At 44.5% G+C, this 19,436-nt stretch overlaps 1 protein-coding gene and 1 long non-coding RNA gene across 5 annotated transcripts in view; one reads left to right on the top strand and one right to left on the bottom strand.

Annotated features, from left to right (window-relative positions):
* Positions 1–839, bottom strand: part of TDRP (testis development related protein) — a 169,762-nt gene extending 168,923 nt beyond the window's left edge. Inside the window, exon 1 of one of the 4 annotated variants that reach the window (XM_030198936.1) lies at positions 196–314. In XM_030198936.1, the coding sequence (XP_030054796.1) occupies positions 196–275 (80 nt within the window). In that variant the 5' untranslated portion in view covers positions 276–314. The other 3 variants (XM_030198938.1, XM_030198939.1, XM_030198940.1) reach the window with 3 other exon arrangements.
* On the top strand, positions 253–18,718 carry LOC115467187. Its single transcript, XR_003941658.1, has 3 exons — positions 253–296; positions 3,693–3,809; positions 18,679–18,718. It is a non-coding gene; the product is annotated as an uncharacterized LOC115467187 (long non-coding RNA).
* Positions 18,719–19,436: the final 718 nt, after the last annotated feature.

Here is a 19,436-nt window from a genome sequence, read left to right on the forward strand (position 1 = left end):
TTTGCATTAAAAAAAAAAAAAAAGATAACTATCTGTATGTGTACACGAACTGCGCCCGTTCCGTTGCTGCAGTCTTCACGCCTGCAGAGGCGGCGGGGAGTCAGAGCTCCATCCTACACCTCCAGCCCCAAAGCACCACCTCCTCCGCTCCTCCCTGGCCGGGTGAGAAGGGCTACCCCGCCCCCCAGCTCTCACCGGGATCCCCGAATTCCCCGGACTGGGCGGCGCTGCGGCCTAGAGAAGAGTTGGGGGCGGAAAGGGGAGGGAAAGCCCATTAAAAGATGCAGACAGTGCCAGTGAGTGATGGGGGTCCGGGTGGTTCACCTGCGACCCGCGCCGCGGCCCTGTCAGAGTGTCAGTCGGAGGGCAGCGGGGCCGGTGGGAGGGGGGAGGACGTTGACCGCGGCACGCGCACAGTCCAGTTTCTGGGAAGGAAGGAAGGAGAGGAGAGACGGGCTAGCCCGGTTACCAGAGCAACGACGAGAGGAAGGGGCGCGAGGCCTCCGTCGGAGGGAAACCGTCTGGCAGTCAGGACTGTCACCCAAGGGAAGGAGCGCGCGCGGAAACAAAGGATGTCTCGAGCCCTATATTCGGCCCCAGCAGTCTGCCTGCAGTAGTGAAAGCTTTTAATGGGAGGAACACTAGTTAAAACCTACCAAATAGTTGTGCTGGCTGGGATGATACCTCTCTTTTACAAGGCTGACGCCGGGATTTAAAAACGCACGTTCCCGTTTCCTGGCCTGCTAAAATCCCTGCCTCTTGCCAGGCAGTGGCAACACACACACACAAAGAATGGATTTTTAGTCGGGTCACTGCACGTTCAGCAACTGCTTTGGAAAATGTATGGTGGAGTTGTCCACCCTAACGTTAAGAACAAGAGAAATTGTGTAAGAGGCGTGCTTTATTTTCCAGATGCAGCAGCAGGAAAAGCTCATCATGGGTGTTACACATTTGAGAGTACCCGAAAATAGGACTAATGCTGCTTTGACACCGTGCCTGCTTATTCATCCATTATTGACTGTGACCACACACGTTTGGTCATCTTTACACCCTGCAATTATTCTGCTCATCCCTTGCTTACTTGGCGATGCCCCCCCCCCACCCCAATACTTCCAGCTCAGATCAAGACAAGGGCTATGGTTTCTGGCACCTCCTCCCCACCACAGTATCTCCCCCGTCAGTGTTGCCATATAAAAAAAAAATATTCCCACCCAAAACAGCCCAAAAACCACACACACCCGACCCCCGACGTCATCACCCCCACCCCTGCCGTCATCAACCCTGCCCCCGCCGTCATCAGCCCCACCCCTTCCGTCATCACCCTGCCCCCACCGTCATTGCCCCGCCCAATACATCAGCAAACCCCGCCTCTGTCGCCATTAGCCCCACCCCCGCCGGCCAAAAGACCGCCCAAAAGCCGCACAAAAAAAAAACAAGCCCAAAAAACCGCAACCCGCCGCGGGCAAAAGTTTCCCGCGGCAGGTTGCGGAAAACCGCCCAATTGGGCAGGAAAACCGCCCATCTGGCAACCTTGTCCCTCGTCTCTTCTCTTTTCTTCTCCCTCTACCCCCCCACATCTCCTCTTTACTAAGGTAAAAAGTAGCCTTAGCATGTGCAAAAATGAGTCATTCCTGCGCGCTAAGGTCATTTTTCTGTTTAGGGAAAAAAGCTACATTTCCAAGTGTTTCTGTTTTTCCCATTAGTGCATGGCCATTAGCATGTGAGCCCCTACCACCACATATTTTGTAAGCACTAACTACGTGCTAATCGGTTGGCATGCAGCAGTGAAACTAATGCATGCTTACTGTGCTGATTAGTGCAGAACATGCCTACTCTGCCCTAGACCTTCCCCAGCGCTAAAAAATAAAATCTGTTTTTTAGCACTTGAGTAGCACACACCAATGCCAAAATTACCGCGGGATGCCTGGGCGCACCTTGTAGTAAGCACGCATTAGTGCTTACCACAGCTTGGTAAAAGGACCCAATAGTAACATAGTAAATGACTGGCACATAGACAAGCATGACCTATCAAGTCTGTCTAAGAAGGTAGCCAGGGTTGTACATATAAATCCATGTGGGTTACCCCACCTTCCTTGTCTTTAGTTTTGTAACTGATGCTCAGTGCAGTCTACCCCCTCTTTGCCTCTTTTAGAGGGTCTTTTACTAAGGTGTGCTAGTGTTTTATGCCCATTATATTCCTATGGGCGTCTCAGCATATAGCGCCAGCTAATTTTTAGTGCAAGCTAAAAACACTAGCGCACCGTAGTAAAAGACCCTCTTTGCTTGTTTGCTTGTTTTTTTTTTTTGTTATTGTTTTTCAATCTTTTAAGAGTGAAAGTTGTTTCAAGGTTTACAGTGAATGGAAATGCTCAGTAATGTTATTCCATCGTTATGCTATATAAGGAATCTCTGTGTTTATCCCATGTATTTAAATTGTCATTGCTTTCATCCCCGCCACTTCCCACAGAACAGCATTCCAGGCATCCACCACCATATCAGTGAAAAAGTATTTCCGGATGTTGCTTTTAATTTTCTCACCTTGCGACTTCATTCTGTGTCCTCTAGTTCTATTGCCTCTTTGTTTTTGGAAAAGGTTGTTTTGTTCCTTACTATCTTTCAAAAATGTAAATAGAAACATGAAGCAGGAGCATAGCCAGAAGGCTGATTTAGGGTGGGCCTGAGACCAAAGTGGGTGGGCCCAATATTTCACCTCCACCTGCTCTCCCAGCACCTCCCCCAAACTATAAGAAATACCTAGATTTCATCTCTGCCCCTTTCCCTTTCCAGCACCACCCTCCTCCAACTTAAAAAAAAATACCTGAGATGGCGGGGATCCCTGAGCCCCACCAGCTAAAGATCTCCTCCCCACTAAACAAACTTACAGTACATCTTGTGCAGTGAGCAGGAGCCTTGTCTTTGTGCTGCCACTGCTACTGGCCTCCATTCATGCTCAATTTCATGTAAGCTTGAAAACTGAGCATGCATGGGGGGGGGGGGGGGGCAGCAATGGAGCTAGCAACAGCAGCTCGAGAATACTGCTGCTCACTGCACAACATGTAAGTTCATTCGGCGTGGAGGAGATCTTTGGTGGGACTTGGGGATCTCTGCCAGCCACACCAATGGAGTACAAATTTTGGGTGAGCCTGAGCCCAAGGACTACCCATGGCTACACCACTGACATGAAAGCACATAAACACCAAATCCACTATCTCCTCTCTCTCTCTCTCTCTATCATATCTCCCCGTTTCTCCTCCAAGGTATATATATTCAAGTTTCTTCTCATACATCTTCTGGTGGAGACCCCATACCATTTAGATCGCTTTCCTCTGAATAGCTTTGAGTCTTTTTACATCTTTGGAAAAATATGCCCTCCAAATCTGAACAAAGTACTCCAAATGCAGTCTCATCAATACCTTTTCTCTTCTTTCCAAGCCCCTACCCCCAAGCCCTGCATCTCCCTTTTCCCTTCCCTTCCTCCCACCTACCTGTCCAGCATCACCCCTTTCTTGCTGTGTCAGGAGTTATTAGAATTGGCAATACAATCTGGATAATATTCTCTGTTCTTTCAATATCAGCAGACAAATAAGAACATATGTAAACATAAGAGAAATGTAGTCAATTCTTTCAAATAAGGTAAAAATGTTGCCATGGCTCTACAGCATCAGGTAAATTGTCTCTCTTTCTCAAAGCAGCCATCCAAAATTCTTGGCACCCAACTCTCCATTCAAGTGTATCCCATAATCCAGCATCTAAAGCAACAGAATACAGAGGAAGGAAAACTTGTCTTTCACCTTCTTTCTATGGATCAGGTAACTTTTCTCCTGATTAATCTCCTTGGGAAGGAAGTCCAATATTGTCATGTGCTGCTATTTGTGGTTGGTTTGATTAATTTATATTAATGATCACATGCATCCCACTCATGGCAGAGCTTATGGAATCATTAGCTGCTTTACAATTAACTGAATATTTAGAAAACATTGATGCACTCAATCATTTTCCATCAGGATCCAGAGGTTATTTTAGTTGCAGAGATAAAGACATTGTTATGCCTGTAAAACAAATTGTACTCATAGGCCCCGGTGCTCTGGGAGCCTGAACATCCCCAATATTCTTCCCTGTAACTCTGTAGATTTGAGTCAAAAAGTTCCATCTTGCAGAACTGCAGGAAAGCACAGGAGGAAAGTCCTTCTGTATCCTAGCTCAGTGGTTCCTAAACTTGGACCTGGAGGCTTCCCAGCCAGTCAGGTTTTTAGGATATTCACAATGAATATTCATGAGAGAGATTTGCATGCAATGCCTCCACTGGCTGGGTGATGGGGTCAAAAACTAATAGTGGAGCTGTGGGAATGGAGTAGAAACAGGTTGTGAGGGAGAGAGGATCTCAGGAAGAGAGCAAGGGCAATGTGGGTGAAGGTTGCTGGCAGAAGGAAACATGATCTGGGAGAGAGGAAGAAGAGCAGGCAGAGAGGATTTATTTAAGCTGCAGAGGGAAGAGGAGTTGAAAGATGGAGAGCAGCAGAGGTAAAGGGGAAATTATGGTGGAAAGAAAATACATGAAGAGTAAGAAGTGGCAGAAAAGAATGAGACTTGAAAAACGTGAGATGAGGGAAGCTGTACAGCCAGGCAGACTATGGATAGATATAAACACATAGCGGAAAGAAAATGAATTTTTAAGAAAAGAGAATTCTTAAGAAAAGGAATGTGAGGGCAGAAAGGAAACCAAGAACAAGCAGAGACAGAGGACGGAAGCTAAACTGCATACACAAAGTTCAAGTTTTTAGCAAAGATTTTTGAGCTAGCTGATCTGGGTCAAAGTCTAAGACCAGTAGTAGCAGTATCTTGCCATTTTCTTCCATTCCTGCAGTCACCAAGATAATACATTATTTTACTGGAAGGACATGTGACACAATAGTCTGAAAAATCTCTGTAAAATTGCCTCTCTTGGGCAGCTCTGTAATGAAGAAACCTCTGACCAAGTCTAAAATTAAAAGGGGAATGGAGACAAACAATTTATTTCTCCTGTTACATCTTATGGGAGAGAGTAAGGATGTACCAGATGGTTTATTATGCCATATGAACCCAAAAAATAGCACAGCAGTAGCAGGAAGAGGTGGCAAGAGAAATGGGTGGAATTTGGAAGGGGGAAAGGGATACACTGCCTTCAAACTATATATGTTTTTTGGTTTGGTTTTCCTCTTGGCTCAGCTACTGAGTTCTGGCTTCCCTTCTTAATCCAGCGTGGCTCTAGTACTGACTCCACTCAAGCTAGGTTGTGGGGTGCCTGTGTGGGTGTGTAGGACACCACAGATGAGGGGGGGGGGGTCTGCTATAGTAGTGCACCACCTCCATGTTCTTCCTCATGTGGACTGGGGAAAAAAGGGAATGGGGTATGTTTGATAAAAGGAGACAGAAAGAGAGGTATTGTGCTGGAGTTACTTCTGCTACTAAAGCAGGGGACATTGTGCCAAAGCTGTTGCCACCAAATGAGGTGCCAATTTCCATTTTTTTTTCAGAAGGCACTAGTTAGCCTAGATTGAGCCCTAACTCAGGTCCACAGGCCAGCCACTTCCTCTGTGACCTCTTGAACTGTAGTCAGAGGGTTGGCACACAGAGGCATATTTTCAAAGCACTTAGCCTCCCAAAGTTCCATAGAAACCTATGGAACTTAGCCTCCCAAAGTGCTTTGAAAATATGCCTCACAGTGAGCTATATGAATGAATGTCTTTGTGTCCATTGATCACCCACTCAGCTTGTGATCTCTGAGATTTTCAGTCTGAGAGAAGGAAGCACCACGTGCAGCTGTGGCCCTGGGACTGTGAAGCAACTGACTATTGAACTTCCAAGGCTTGTGCATGCAGGTGGTAGAACAGCTCATAAGGACTTTCTGGATGTGGAACTGTTGCCATCCTGCAGTCTGTTGGTTCTTGGAGAAGTGCTGCAGGAGATAAGAAGACACGTGGAGGGGCATAATCGAACGGGGTGCCCAAGTTTTCATGAGGGCGTCCTCGCTGGACGGCCCTGCGAAGGGGCGGGGAAACCCGTATTATCGAAACAAGATGGGCGTCCATCTTTCGTTACGATAATACGGTTGGGGACGCCCAAATCTCAACATTTAGGTCGACCATAGAGATGGTCGACCTAAATGTTGAGATGGTCTACCTTAGAGATGGTTGTCCCCGGTTTTCAGCCATAATGGAAACCGAGGACGCCCATATCAAAAACAACCAAATCCAAGTTCTTTGGTCATGGGAGGAGCCACAATTCGTAGTGCACTGGTCCCCCTCATATGCCAGGACACCAACCGGGCACCCTAGGGAGCACTGCAGTGGACTTCACAAATTGCTCCCAGGTGCATAGCTCCCTTACCTTGGGTGCTGAGCCCCCCAAAACCCACTCCCCACAACTGTACACCACTACCATAGCTCTAAGGGGTGAAGGGGGGCACCTACATGTGGGTACAGTGGGTTTCAGGTGGGTTTTGGAGGGCTCACATTTAACACCACAAGTGTAACAGGTAGGGGGGGATGGGCCTGGGTCCGCCTGCCTGAAGTGCACTACACCCACTAAAACTGCTCCAGGGACCTGCATACTGCTGTGATGGAGCTGGGTATGACATTTGAGGCTGGCAAAAAAAATTTTGAAAGTTTTTTTTTAGGGTGGGAGGGGGTTGGTGACCACTGGGGGAGTAAGGGGAGGTCATCCCCGATTCCCTCCAGTGGTCATCTGGTCAGTTTGGGCACCTTTTCACAGCTTGATCACAAGAAAAAATGGACTAAGTAAAGTTGACCAAGTGCTCGTCAGGGACGCCCTTCTTTCTTCCATTATCGTCTGAGGACGCCCATCTCTTAATCAAGCCAAAGTCCCGCCTTCGCTACGGTGCCGACACGCCCCCGTGAACTTTGGTCGTCCCTACAACGGAAAGCAGTTGAGTGAGCCCAAAATCGGCTTTTGATTATGCCGATTTCGGCGACCCTAAGAGAAGGACACCCATCTACTGATTTGTGTCAGAAGATTGGCGCCCTTCTCTTTCGAAAATAAGCCTGAAAGAGGGTCAAAGAATAGAGATGTTCTAGGACTCTAGGGAGAGGTGAATAGGAATGTGAGCCATGCCTGCAAGCATAGGAATAAAAAATTTGAGATATAGTATAAGATAAATCTTTAAAGGAAGGATGAGGAATGGGTGAGCCTAGTCTGCAGGGGAGGGCACTGACCATGTTGAGGTGAGAGAGAACCTAATGGGGAGAGGAATCAGTAAGGGGCATGTCAGGTCATGTCAGGAGGAAGTAGGGAGCACAGAAGTCTAGAATGTGGGAGTGGAGCTGGTATACGGATATTAAGCACCCTGTCCCCAAAACAAAAACTAAGCATTGGGAGAAAGAAGTAAGGGGAAAACAGAATAAGATGAGAGGAGAATGAATACATTAAGATAAGGCGGGGTTGAGGAAAAAGTGGTGATGGCCTAGGAGAAGATAAAGTGTAAGGTGTGTGCAGGTTAGGTAGAGAAAAGAGACTATTGAGGACTAGCTTGGAGGGAGATAGGGTGGTATAGATGGACCATGGTTGACTGGAAGGCATAGCACGAGTGTGCTATAGATGGGTTGGGAGGAGGATAGTAAACTGTGCAGATGAGTTGGGGACAAGGCTAGAGAGGAAGAGAAACTGGTGGCTCTTGCATTGCTTCCCCCAGCATTTCTTTTGGCCATAAGTCTTCCCTGTGTATCAGGGGCCATGCTCTTCATTTAATGACAGCTTGGCCAACTGTATTCACAACCTACCTGAACTTGGTAAAATGTGACGAGTTGGGCACCTTCATTCATTCCTAGGATTGTACTTTCAGAATTTGACTTATTGAGAGATCATACTTTACTGTTATCTAAACTTTGTGAACTCAGTATTCAATTGGTTCAAGGAATTTGTTGAACCATTCTTACAGGTGAAACAAGATGATTCCTTTTCTTTTATTTGGTAAGCTAAAGATAGTGTTCCCCAAGGTGTTTCTCTGTCCCGTTGCTTTTTAATATATAGATATATGAGTTCCTTTGGAAAAGGCTGGAAGGATCTGGGTATGTCATTTTACTCTCACACTGTATTGGTGCCTGTTTTGGATGATGTTGATTTAACTTTTCAGAAAATTCAAAATAGTATCAGGATTTTTGAGAGTTGGTGTTTCTTTCATTATTTTTAATTGAATTGTGGCAAGACAAAGGTTTTATTGTTTAGTAATTTGTATGATTCTATTCCTAAGAGAGTTTCCTAGCTTCTGCTCTTGCTTTTTCAATACAGTCAACATCTAGAATAGTAGGTGTTATCTTGAAAACTTCATTATCTCTGACTTGTCAGATAAATATGATTATAAAACCAGTTTTCTATAAAATCAGTGAATTCCAAGGTTTCCAAGTTTATTTATTATTTGATATACTTCCCATCGGCATGCCATCTGAATGGCTTACAATATATAAATTAAGGTAAAGTAGGACTAGAACAAATGCGATGAATGAGGTCTTTTGTTCATGGAGAAGTCTTTCATATGTTAGTTTAGGGTCTTTATTCAAGTGTGAATGCGATTTTCTTAAAACAATAAAAAAATATTTAAATTCTTTCTTATTAGATTCTTGATATACCATCTTTTGGTGGTACAACTAAAGCAGTTAACATATTACATCCAGGTACTTTCTCTGTCCTTAGGGTTTTTTTTACTAAGCCAAGGTAGAAATCATCTGGTGGTAAATGCCGTGACACTCATTATATTCCTATGGGCATCTCAGTGTTTGCTGCCAGCTGATTTCTACTGCAAGCTAAAAATGCTACCGCGGCTTAGTAAAAGACCCCTTTAGTGAGCTTACATTCTAAGGGGGGCCTTTTACTAAGCTGCAGTAAACACTAACATGTGACTGCCACAGCAAAAAAAGCCTTACTGTGGGGTGGGCTCAGGCATCCCATGTAGTTTTGTGATCAGTGTGCACTTCCCACATGTTAGTAAACAGATTTTTTTTTTAATGCTGGGGGCGGGTTGTGGGGCGGAGAGTAGGCATCGTCTGTGTTAATCAGCGCAGTAACATTGGAACAAGCTAACCAATTAGTGAGCGATTAGCGTGCGAGCCCTTACAACCTACAAAATAGGTGACGGTAGGGGCTCACGCAATAATGGCCATGCATTAATGGGAAAATTAGTACATGGCCATTAATACAAAAGATAGGAAATTCAGCCATTTTACCCCATCAATAAAAATGGCCTTAGTGTGAGGTAATGACCAATGTAAGGACGTGCTAAGGCCACTTTTGTTGCAGTTTGGTAAAAGGGCCCCTACATTTTGGTACCAGGAGCAATGGAGGGTTAAGTGACATGGTAGGAAACAAACCCCATTCAAATATTTAGGCTCCATAATTGGGCATACTGTTGATTGTCTAACTTTGAAGACTTGGAATAAATCTAACTTGCCTACCTCACGCATCTTTACAAGCCATGCATCAAGGGGTATATTCTCAGAAGAGATCCAAAATTGCAAAATAGTTCTCTGAATCAACAATAAGGAAATGTACAGAAACCTATATGGTTGTGTGAGACCAAGGGTTAGGGTGGGGTAATAAGGGTTATTTGATTGGATGAGTGGGTATGTATGTGGTATGCCTGATGTGCTTTTTGTGCTTTTGATGTCTCTCTCCCTGTAATATTAAGGACTTGTGATAACTTGAGTTGTTTTTTTCTTTCTATGCCATCATTTTTCCTATTAGCAAGTTTGTGGCTAGTAGGTTTTGTATTTCTTAAATTGTCTTTTGAAAATAAGAAAGAATGAGAAACAAACATCTAAAAGCAATAGATTTATAAATCGTATTCAGCCAGTTCATATACATTGACAGCCAGATCTATTAAGTACTTTAAACATGAAAGATTACTCAACTCAACCAAATGCCTCTTTACCATCATGAGACAGCAAGGCTGAATATGCCTGGAGCGACATAGCACAATCCTTAGTACTTGTCTTGTTTTCTTTGCCAAATTTCTGTTACATATAACAGACCATTTAGTTTTTCACTTTTTGTAGCCTGATGGTACTTTACTAAAAAATTGTATGATTCTGTTCGGAAAAAGTGCAGTCTATATGAGAAGTACAAGTCAGCCAGCATACCTATTTGTGAATCAATGTGGTTGCCATTTGGTACAGTTATAGAGAAATTTGACAAAGTCATCAAACATTTGTTTTAAGTGCCAAATGAATTCATCTGAAACAGGGGCGGACTGAGAGTGATCTGGGACCCCGGGCAGTGAGGGTGATCCGGGCTCCCCACCGCCACACCGCTGCCCCCGCCCCTCCCCACACACACAAACACATCACTGTGCTGCCACCCTCCCTACTGCTGCAGCTGATGCCTCCCTCCCACACACACCACAGTCCCCCGAGCCTCAGTGGGCTCTTCCTCGTCCTTCTTTGAAGGGCCCTGGTAGTCTAGTGACTTCTTTGGAGACAGAAAAAAAACCCACTACTGCTATTTTGCCTGGCACCGTATTTTCAAAATGGCAGCCGAGTCTTCCCGTGGTAGTCTTGCGGGTCTGGACAGTCTCATGAGACTGCTGCAGGGAGTCTTGGCAGCCATTTTTAAAATACGGCGGCTCCTGCCAGAAAAGCAGTGGGCAGGAAAGAGTGTTGTTCTTTCCTGCCCCCCCCCCCCCCAACAGAGGCCACTAGACAACCAAGGACCTTCACGGTAGGACTGGGGGGGGGGTTGTAGTGTGTGGAGTGGAGGAGTGGCCTAGTGGTTAGGGTGATGGACTTTGGTCTTGGGGAACTGCGGAACTGAGTTCAATTCCTATCTCAGGCACAAGCAGCTCCTTGTGACTCTGGGCAAGTCACTTAACCCTCCATTGCCCCATGTAAGCCACATTGAGCCTGCCATTGGAACAAGCATCGTCTGTGTTGTCACCCACTTTTTAGGATCCTAAATTTAGGAGCTTAGTAAACGTTTGAGCGTAAATGTCAGCACTCAGCCTTGGTAACTTTTCTAGGAAGTTAATTTACAGGCCCAGTTCTCAAAGTTAGGAGAATACATTCTTTGAGTGTCAGTCATGGAGTTAATAGGATGATTTCCATGTTAGTCCACTTTAAAGACAACTGAAACAGAAATAATACAAAATAAATGCCTCTGTGCTGAAGAACAGAGCTCTGATTTCAAAAGCTTGTCAAAAAATATATTTAGTCCAATAAAAAAGGGTATCACCTTATTTTCCTTTCTTTTGTTTTGATTTATTTCTGTTTATTAGCCTGAATCAGTATAAATATTTGTGCTGAAGAGAGAATTTCCAGCTACCCCACATGTATACAGACCCCTTGAAAATCTTGCAGTGTTAGGGAAAGGGTTTTAAAAAATTGTCCTCATAAAGTATAACAGCGTATTGCACTGGAAGTCATCTTTTCACCAACTACATGGGATATCTACTATTTTCTCTGAAAGTCTAAATACTAGTGGCTAATGACCTTTCACCCACTACTCCTGATTTTGGCCCTGATATTGCTAACACACTGCACTGTTTTTTTGGCAGGATTGATAGAAAGTTATGAAACTAGTTGCTGCACAGGCTCTCAAGTAAATATAATTAACGTTTGCCTTAGGTGCTGCTCAAAGCCAGCTACTTGAACAAGGGAAGAGCAGCTACAGGCTTGGTCGCAAGAAAAAATGCACCAAGTAAAGTCGGCTAAGTGCTCGTCAGGGACACCCTTCTTTTTTCCATTATCGGCCGAGGATGCCCATGTGTTAAGCATGCCCCAGTCCCGCCTTCGCTATGCTTCCGAAACGCCCCCAGGAACTTTGATCGTCCCCGCGACGGAAAGCAGTTGGGGACGCCCAAAATCGGCTTTCGGTTATGCTGATTTGGGCGACCCTGGGAGAAGGACGCCCATCTCCCGATTTGTGTCGAAAGATGGGCGCCCTTCTCTTTCAAAAATAAGCCTGTCAGTCTGCTGGCAGGCCTTGAAGCCCCATCTAAAATTTCTGCCTTAGGCCTAGCATGCCTAACACTGGCCTTGGATGACGGGAGCTGCTAACTCTGAAACCTCTTTTTCAGAATTTTCTCAAAGGTGTACAATTTTATCTATGCAGAAAAGCCTTCGTCATCTCTTAAAACACATACAAACTCTGCCAGGGCACTTAGGGGCCCAGCTAACTCCCGCGGTTGGCAGTGAGATTGAATATTCAATGCCAGGCCATTTCCAGTGACTGGCATTGAATATCCGATTTATTTTGGGCTGGTTGAAACATAACCTGTTAAGCTAATATTCAGCGCTCGGCGGTTAAGTTTAAACTAGCCAAAGATAAGCCTGCTATTTTGGTGGCCTGATTTGGCAGCCATACTTAGTCGGCGATGCCCTGAATATTAGTGGATAGCCAGTGGTATCGTGCAACATTATTGGTTGGCCGCTAAGGGCCAGATTCTATATATGGGACTAAAAAATCTGTGCCGTAAACATTTCCGCCTAAGCGTGTTCTATAAACAGCTCCTAGATTTAGGTATGGTATGTAAAATACACTTAGTTGATATTGTTACGCCTAAAACTACAAGTGTCCATTTACACCAACGAAAATATGGCATAAATCCTTGTAAAGATTTACATGCACTGCACCATATTTTGTAACAATGCACGTAAATTTTGAAACACATATGAAATGTCCATTTCCAGGCCCATAGCCACAACCCTTTTTGCCTGCACATGTTAGAAGTTATGCATACTGCATTATAGAATATGCTTAGCAAGTTGTGCACATAAATTCTAATTATTGCCAATTACATAAGTACATATAAGTACATAAGTATTGCCATACTGGGAAAGACCAAAGGTCCATCAAGCCCAGCATCCTGTTTCAAACAGTGGCCAATCCATGCTACAAAAACCTTGCTAGATCCCAAAAAAGTACAAAACATTTTATACTGCTTACCCCAGAAATAGTGGATTTTCCCCAAGTCCATTTAATAATGGTCTATGGACTTTTCCCTTAGGAAGCCGTCCAAACCTTTTTTAAACTCCGCTAAGCTAACCGCCTTTACCACATTCGCTGGCAACGAATTCCAGAGTTTAATTACACGTTGAGTGAAGAAAAATTTTCTCTGATTCGTTTTAAATTTACTACATTGTAGCTTCATCGCATGCCCCCCTAATCCTAGTATTTTTGGAAAGCGTAAACAGACGCTTCACATCTACCCGTTCAACTCCACTCATTATTTTATAGACCTCTATCATATCTCCCCTCAGCCGCCTTTTCTCCAAGCCGAAGAGCCCTAGCCGCTTTAGCCTTTCCTCATAGGGAAGTCATCCCATCCCCTTTATCATTTCCGTCGCCCTTCTCTGCACCTTTTCTAATTCCACTATATCTTTTTTGAGATGCAGCGACCAGAATTGAACACAATATTCGAGGTGCGGTCACACCATGGAGCGATACAAAGGCATTATAACATCCTCATTTTTGTTTTCCATTCCTTTCCTAATAATACCTAACATTCTATTTGCTTTCTTAGCCGCAGCAGCACACTGAGCAGAAGGTTTCAACGTATCATCAACGACGGCACCTAGATCCCTTTCTTGGTCCGTGACTCCTAAGGTGGAACCTTGCATGACGTAGCTATAATTCGGGTTCCTCTTTCCCACATGCATCACTTTGCACTTGCTCACATTAAACGTCATCTGCCATTTAGACTCCCAGTCTCCCAGTCTCAATTAGTGTTCATTGTTGCTTGTTAAGTGCTGTTAAAAACACTGATTAGCTTGTTAAGCCAATTAAGTTGCACTTATTGCTATAGAATACGCCTGGATTGCCGTGTGGATCTCTAGGCGGCTATTTAGAATTTGGGGGTAAGTTCTGACTGGGAGTATTCAGTGGGAGTTATCTGGCTATCTCCCACAGAATGTATGTGGATAACCGGTTAAGCACTATTTATGGCCGGTTAAATAGCATTGAATATCGGGGGGGGGGGGGGGGGCTATTGTAGATTGTGGCTTCCCCCATGTCCATTTCAATAACAGACTATGGACTTTTTCTCCAGGAACTTGTCCAAACCTTAATGTGCATAACTGCACTATGCATTATTCTATAAGGTGGCACATAACTGCCTTAGCACATAACTTTAAGGGTGTGTACATATGGGCGGAGCATGAGAAAGGCATAGGCATGTCTCTAACTTACATACATAACTTACAGACTACTATAAGGTGCATTGCCTGGCTCACTTACACACCCATTTATGCCTGAACCTGGTATAAATGGTTGCACATAAATGCAACAGGTTTATAATAATATTCTATAACAGCTTCTTCATGCATAGCATGGGGCATCAGCGTGCTTGACTGGAGACATCAAGTTATTGATTTGCCTCATATGTTACTATGTGGCAAATGTACTAATCATGAAGTCTGCCTCAGCTTCTACAAAATTTATTTCTTCATCCTACAGTCCAGACTTATAAGCCTGATATTTAAAAAAAAAAGCTAATCTAAATTTGTGCCCTATTTTCAGCTAAACGTAGGGCATAACTTTTCTGCTGAAAATTCATCTTAATTTAGGAGCTTAAACTTAAAAGTTATGCTCATCAATTTAGGCCTGCCATTCATTTGCCAAGATATATGAATCTAATTTATGAGCCTAGTGCTGAAAATCAGTGTTAAGCTCCAAACTTCTTTCCTTTCCCTAAATCTGCCCCTGCTACCACCCACTTTTCATGTTCCTAAATTCAAGAGTTTAGTGACATTCTGAGTAATAATTTATGCACTCTGCCCTAGTAAATATTCAAAGAGACCAATTTATGAGCATAATTCTCAAAGGGGCCCTTTTACTAAGCTGCATTAGGCTCTAGCGTGCACCTAACTCAGCTTAAAATGGCGTACTGCAGAAAGTGCTCATGTGTCCTGTGGTAACTACCAATTAGCACGTTAATATTTTTTAGTAATTTTTTTTCTTAAGGGGGTGTGTCAAGGGGTGGAGAGTGGGCATTCTTGTGCTAATTAGTTAGTACAGCTACACTAGCATGAGAAAACTGGTTAACACAGGATTACCATATGAGCTTCTATTGCTAGAAAACAAGTGTCAGTAAGTGCTCACATAGGGCTCCTTTTTCCAAGCTGTGGCAAAAGGGGGCCTGTGCTGGCATCAGCGTGTGTTTTTGTCGTGCGCTGAGGCCTTTTACTGCAGCAGGTAAAAGGTAGGTCTTGCTTTTCTGCAGGAAATGGCTGTGTGGCAAGTAAAGCACTTGCCGTGTGGCAATTTGTGGGGGGGGGGGGGGAGATCTTACCACCACCCATTGAGGTGGCAGTAGCGGCTCCCATGCTAACCTGGCATTGCCTGATTACAGCCAGATACACACCAGCGCTACAAAAATAACTATATTTTTGTAGCGCCAGATATGATGGTGCGCTGGGGGTGGGAAGTACCATCGGGCTGCTACAGTAGCCCAGCGGTACTTTCTTTTTGGCGAGTGGTAAGCCTGCATTGAGCTTACTGCCGCTTTGTAAAAGGGGCGCATAGTCATTTCTTTTAATAGCCATGCTCTTAGGGTACGGCCATAAATACAAAAATAGAAACCTGACCATTTACTGCTGCGATAAAAATGACCTTAGAGCGTGGGAGAAACCCATGCAAGGATACACTAAGGCCACTTTTTACTGCAGCTTAGTAAAAGGATCCCACAGTTAGAAGCATAAATCCTTTGACTATTGGGCCCATGGTTTTTAAAGTAAATATGTCTCTTTCCACTTTCAATTTTATATGATTCAAGCAGGTGCATCTTACACATATACAATATAAAACGAGCAGCTTGTTGTGCACCTGCAGAAATAATTCCTCCCATTTTTGGAAAACATTAGCAATGGTTGTGAACAGAAATTAAGGAGTTGCATTACTTCTCATAAAAGAAGTATTGTGCAAGCAAGAGACTTAAGTGTTTCAGTCAACACATTGCCTCTTTATTTCTATAAAGGAGGAAATATTTTGGTTTAGATGTCCATTAGCCATTATTAAGATGAACTTGGGAAAATCCACTGCTTATTTCTAGGATAAGCAGCATAAAACCTGCTTTACTTTTTGGGGATCTTGCCAGGTACTTGTGACCTGGATTGGCCACTGTTGGAAACAGGATACTGGGCTTGATGGATCTTCTCTCTGTCCCAGTATGGCAACGCTTGTGTTCTTATGCCATGGTTAGACCTTTTATGATGAAAATATGTTTCCTCCACACCCAGGTGATTCATTGCCAAGATCTGCCCATACTGAAGCCCCCACATATAGTATGCCCTGATGCAAGCAAGCCTAAATAAAACACATGTCAATTACCCTCTGGAGGTAGATTGAGGGCCTACAGGGGTACAGGCTAATCTAGAGAAAACTATCCTGCCTAGACCACTTTCTCTTCCTCAACTCACATTTTGATCTCCTTCCCCTTCTCACCTATTGTCTCTCTCCCCCTTAGCTTCTCCAATTTAACTGCAATCTCTCCCAATTGATTGTCATGTGTACTTCTCCAGCAGGTTTTCTTCAAGACCTAGAACCACAGTGACAGGGTTCCTCTTGCAACTCAAAGCCACAAGTGCAAGGTTTTAGCAGCAGCCCAAAACTGCAGCAATGCGATATCACTAATAGCACAGCCGCAGCTCTGAAGCAGCAGGGTTTCTCCAGCAGCTCAAGTAGAGGATTGTGGTAGCCGTGTTAGTCCACTCTTAAGGTTATCAATAGAAATCAAACAAAATAAAACATGGAAAAGAAAATAAGATGATACCTTTTTTTATTGGACATAACTTAATACATTTCTTGATTAGCTTTCGAAGGTTGCCCTTCTTCGTCAGATCGGAAATAAGCAAATGTGCTAGCTGACAGTGTATATAAGTGAAACATTCAAGCATTACTATGACAGTCTATATAGCCAGTAGGGCCCCCACCCCGGTGGGACAGCACTTCACAGAACCAGGACACTGTACCAGTGATTTCACAATGAGAATACTGAAAGGTAACTTTAAAACCATACAAGAACGTAAGACCTTTGAAGTCAGAATGATTGAATATTTTAACACCCAACAGATCTTAACAAGGATCTGGGGTTTCTAGCCCATTATAAACCATAAAGCTGTATGTCTCTGTTGATCACCCCACCCCTCACCTATCCACACCAATCCTGTTAGAATATCAATGATATGCTTTGATGTCCCCATGCATACCTCCTACCCACCCCCACCCTGTCAGACTGTCATAGTAATGCTTGAATGTTTTCACTTATGTACACTGTCAGCTAGCACATTTGCTTATTTCCGATCTGATGAAGAAGGGCAACCTTCGAAAGCTAATCAAGAAATGTATTAAGTTATGTCCAATAAAAAAGGTATCATCTTATTTTCTTTTCCAGCAGCTCAGAAACCTCTTAGAGGTTCTGATTTTTTCAGGATTTGCCCACTGAAGTATCTCTAAGCCTCTCAATGATCTAATATGTCCCTGTTTATGACACAAAGAATGCTTAGTTTCCCTTTTGGAATCTATGCAGCTAAACTGTGCAATGTATTGTTCCATATGGTGTAAAGCTAGGGCTATTATTTTTCTAAGTTCTAAAAGAGGGAAAGGGAATGGGACTTGATATACCGCCTTTCTGTGGTTTTGCAACTACATTCAAAGCTGTTTACATAGTATATACAGGTACTTATTTGTACCTGGGGCAATGGAGGGTTGAGTGACTTGCCCAGAGTCACAAGGGCTGCAGTGGGAATTGAACCCAGTTCCCCAGGATCAACGTCCACTGCACTAACCACTAGGCGACTCCAAAGGAGGAGTGGCCTAGTGGAGGAGTGGTTAGAGTGGAGGAGTGGCCTAGTGGTTAGGGTGGTGGACTTTGGTCTTGGGGAGCTGGGTTCGATTCCCACTGCAGGCACAGGCAGCTCCTTGTGACTCTGGGCAAGTCACTTAACCCTCCATTGCCCCAGGTACAAATAAGTACCTGTATATAATATGTAAGCCGCATTGAGCGTGCTCTGAGTGGGAAAGCGCGGGGTACAAATGTAAGAAAAAAAAAAGAGGACACTTCCAGTGAATGAGTTCACATAAGTTTGCATAAATATTTGTCAACAGGTACAATGATCAGTTAAGTCAATACTGAAAGCAGCGGTGACTGCATTTTTTAAAAATGCTGGCCGTAGTGTTTAACAAGACACTATGGGGCCCTTTTACTAAGCTGCAGTAAGTGCTAGCACGTGGTTACCGCCAGGGCTGCCAAGAGACAGAGTCTGGCCCAGAGCAGGACCACCGCCGCTGCCCCCCACTCAGGATGCAGTCGCAGTTGCAGTTGCTGCCTCTCCTTCACTCTCTCGGGCTACCCCTGCCTTCCCAGATGCATAGCCAGACTTCAAAGATTGGGGGGGGGGGGGCAGAGCCCACAGTGGTGGTGGGGGGGACATTTTGCCCCACCTCCATGCCCCCCCCCCCCCACAACTCCACATACCTTGGCTGGCGTGGGTCTCCAAGCCCCACCAGCAAAAGCCTTCCTCCAGCATTGTTCTCTACTGCATTGCCTGCCCTGCTTCCCCTCACGTTGCACATGCTCAGTTTTGATGAAACTGCATGTGCAACACTTCAATTTCACCCCTTCAAAGTTTTGAGCATGTTTCAGGGTCAAGTCGTTTTCATAAGTCAAAATAATAAAAATAAATATTTTCTTTCATGCAGATCTCTCATTTGTTTAAACATAACTAAATGGGCTATAAGCCCCTAAGAAAACAACAAAACAAGCGGAAGAAATCCAGAAAGACCAGACTGAAACCACAGATGGTAAGAGCACCCAAAAAGTTTTATTTGGACCCTACACGGGGTTTTCTTGTGTTTTTTGCGGGAGATTCGGACTCTCTTCTCTTTGTTCTATAAGCCCCTAATGCTGTCCATTGGTTTTCTTATATTTTGTCCTTGTGATGAGTGTAACTTATACTTATGTATTTAGATTTTGCTCACAACTTTTTCAGTAGTAGCTCAAGGTGAGTTACATTCAGGTACTCTGGATAGTTCTCTGTTCCAGGAGGGCTCACAGTCTAAGTTTGTACCTGAGGCAATGGAGGGTTAAGTGACTTGCCCAACATCACAAGGAGCAGCAGTGGGATTTGAACCGGCCACTTCTGGATTACAAGACTGGTGCTCTAACCACTAGGCCACTCCATGCCAAAACCTGCCCGCTGCCCACTCCCGCATACTACAACCCCCCACCACGCAGTTGCCACCACTGTGCCCTCCCGCAAACTACAACCCCCCACTGCCACCCTCTCCCACACACTAAATTCCTCCCGATCCTACCTTGAAGGACCCTGGTGGTCTAGTGGCTTCTTTGGGAGCAGGAAAGAACCTCACCCTTTCCTGCCCGTTGTTTCTACTGTGCCCGGCGCCACTCTTGTTTTCAAGATAGCTGCCGAGACTTCCCATGGCAGTCTTGCGAGACT

Source organism: Microcaecilia unicolor, chromosome 3 (genome assembly GCF_901765095.1).
Source record: "Microcaecilia unicolor chromosome 3, aMicUni1.1, whole genome shotgun sequence".
NCBI lineage: Eukaryota > Metazoa > Chordata > Amphibia > Gymnophiona > Siphonopidae > Microcaecilia > Microcaecilia unicolor.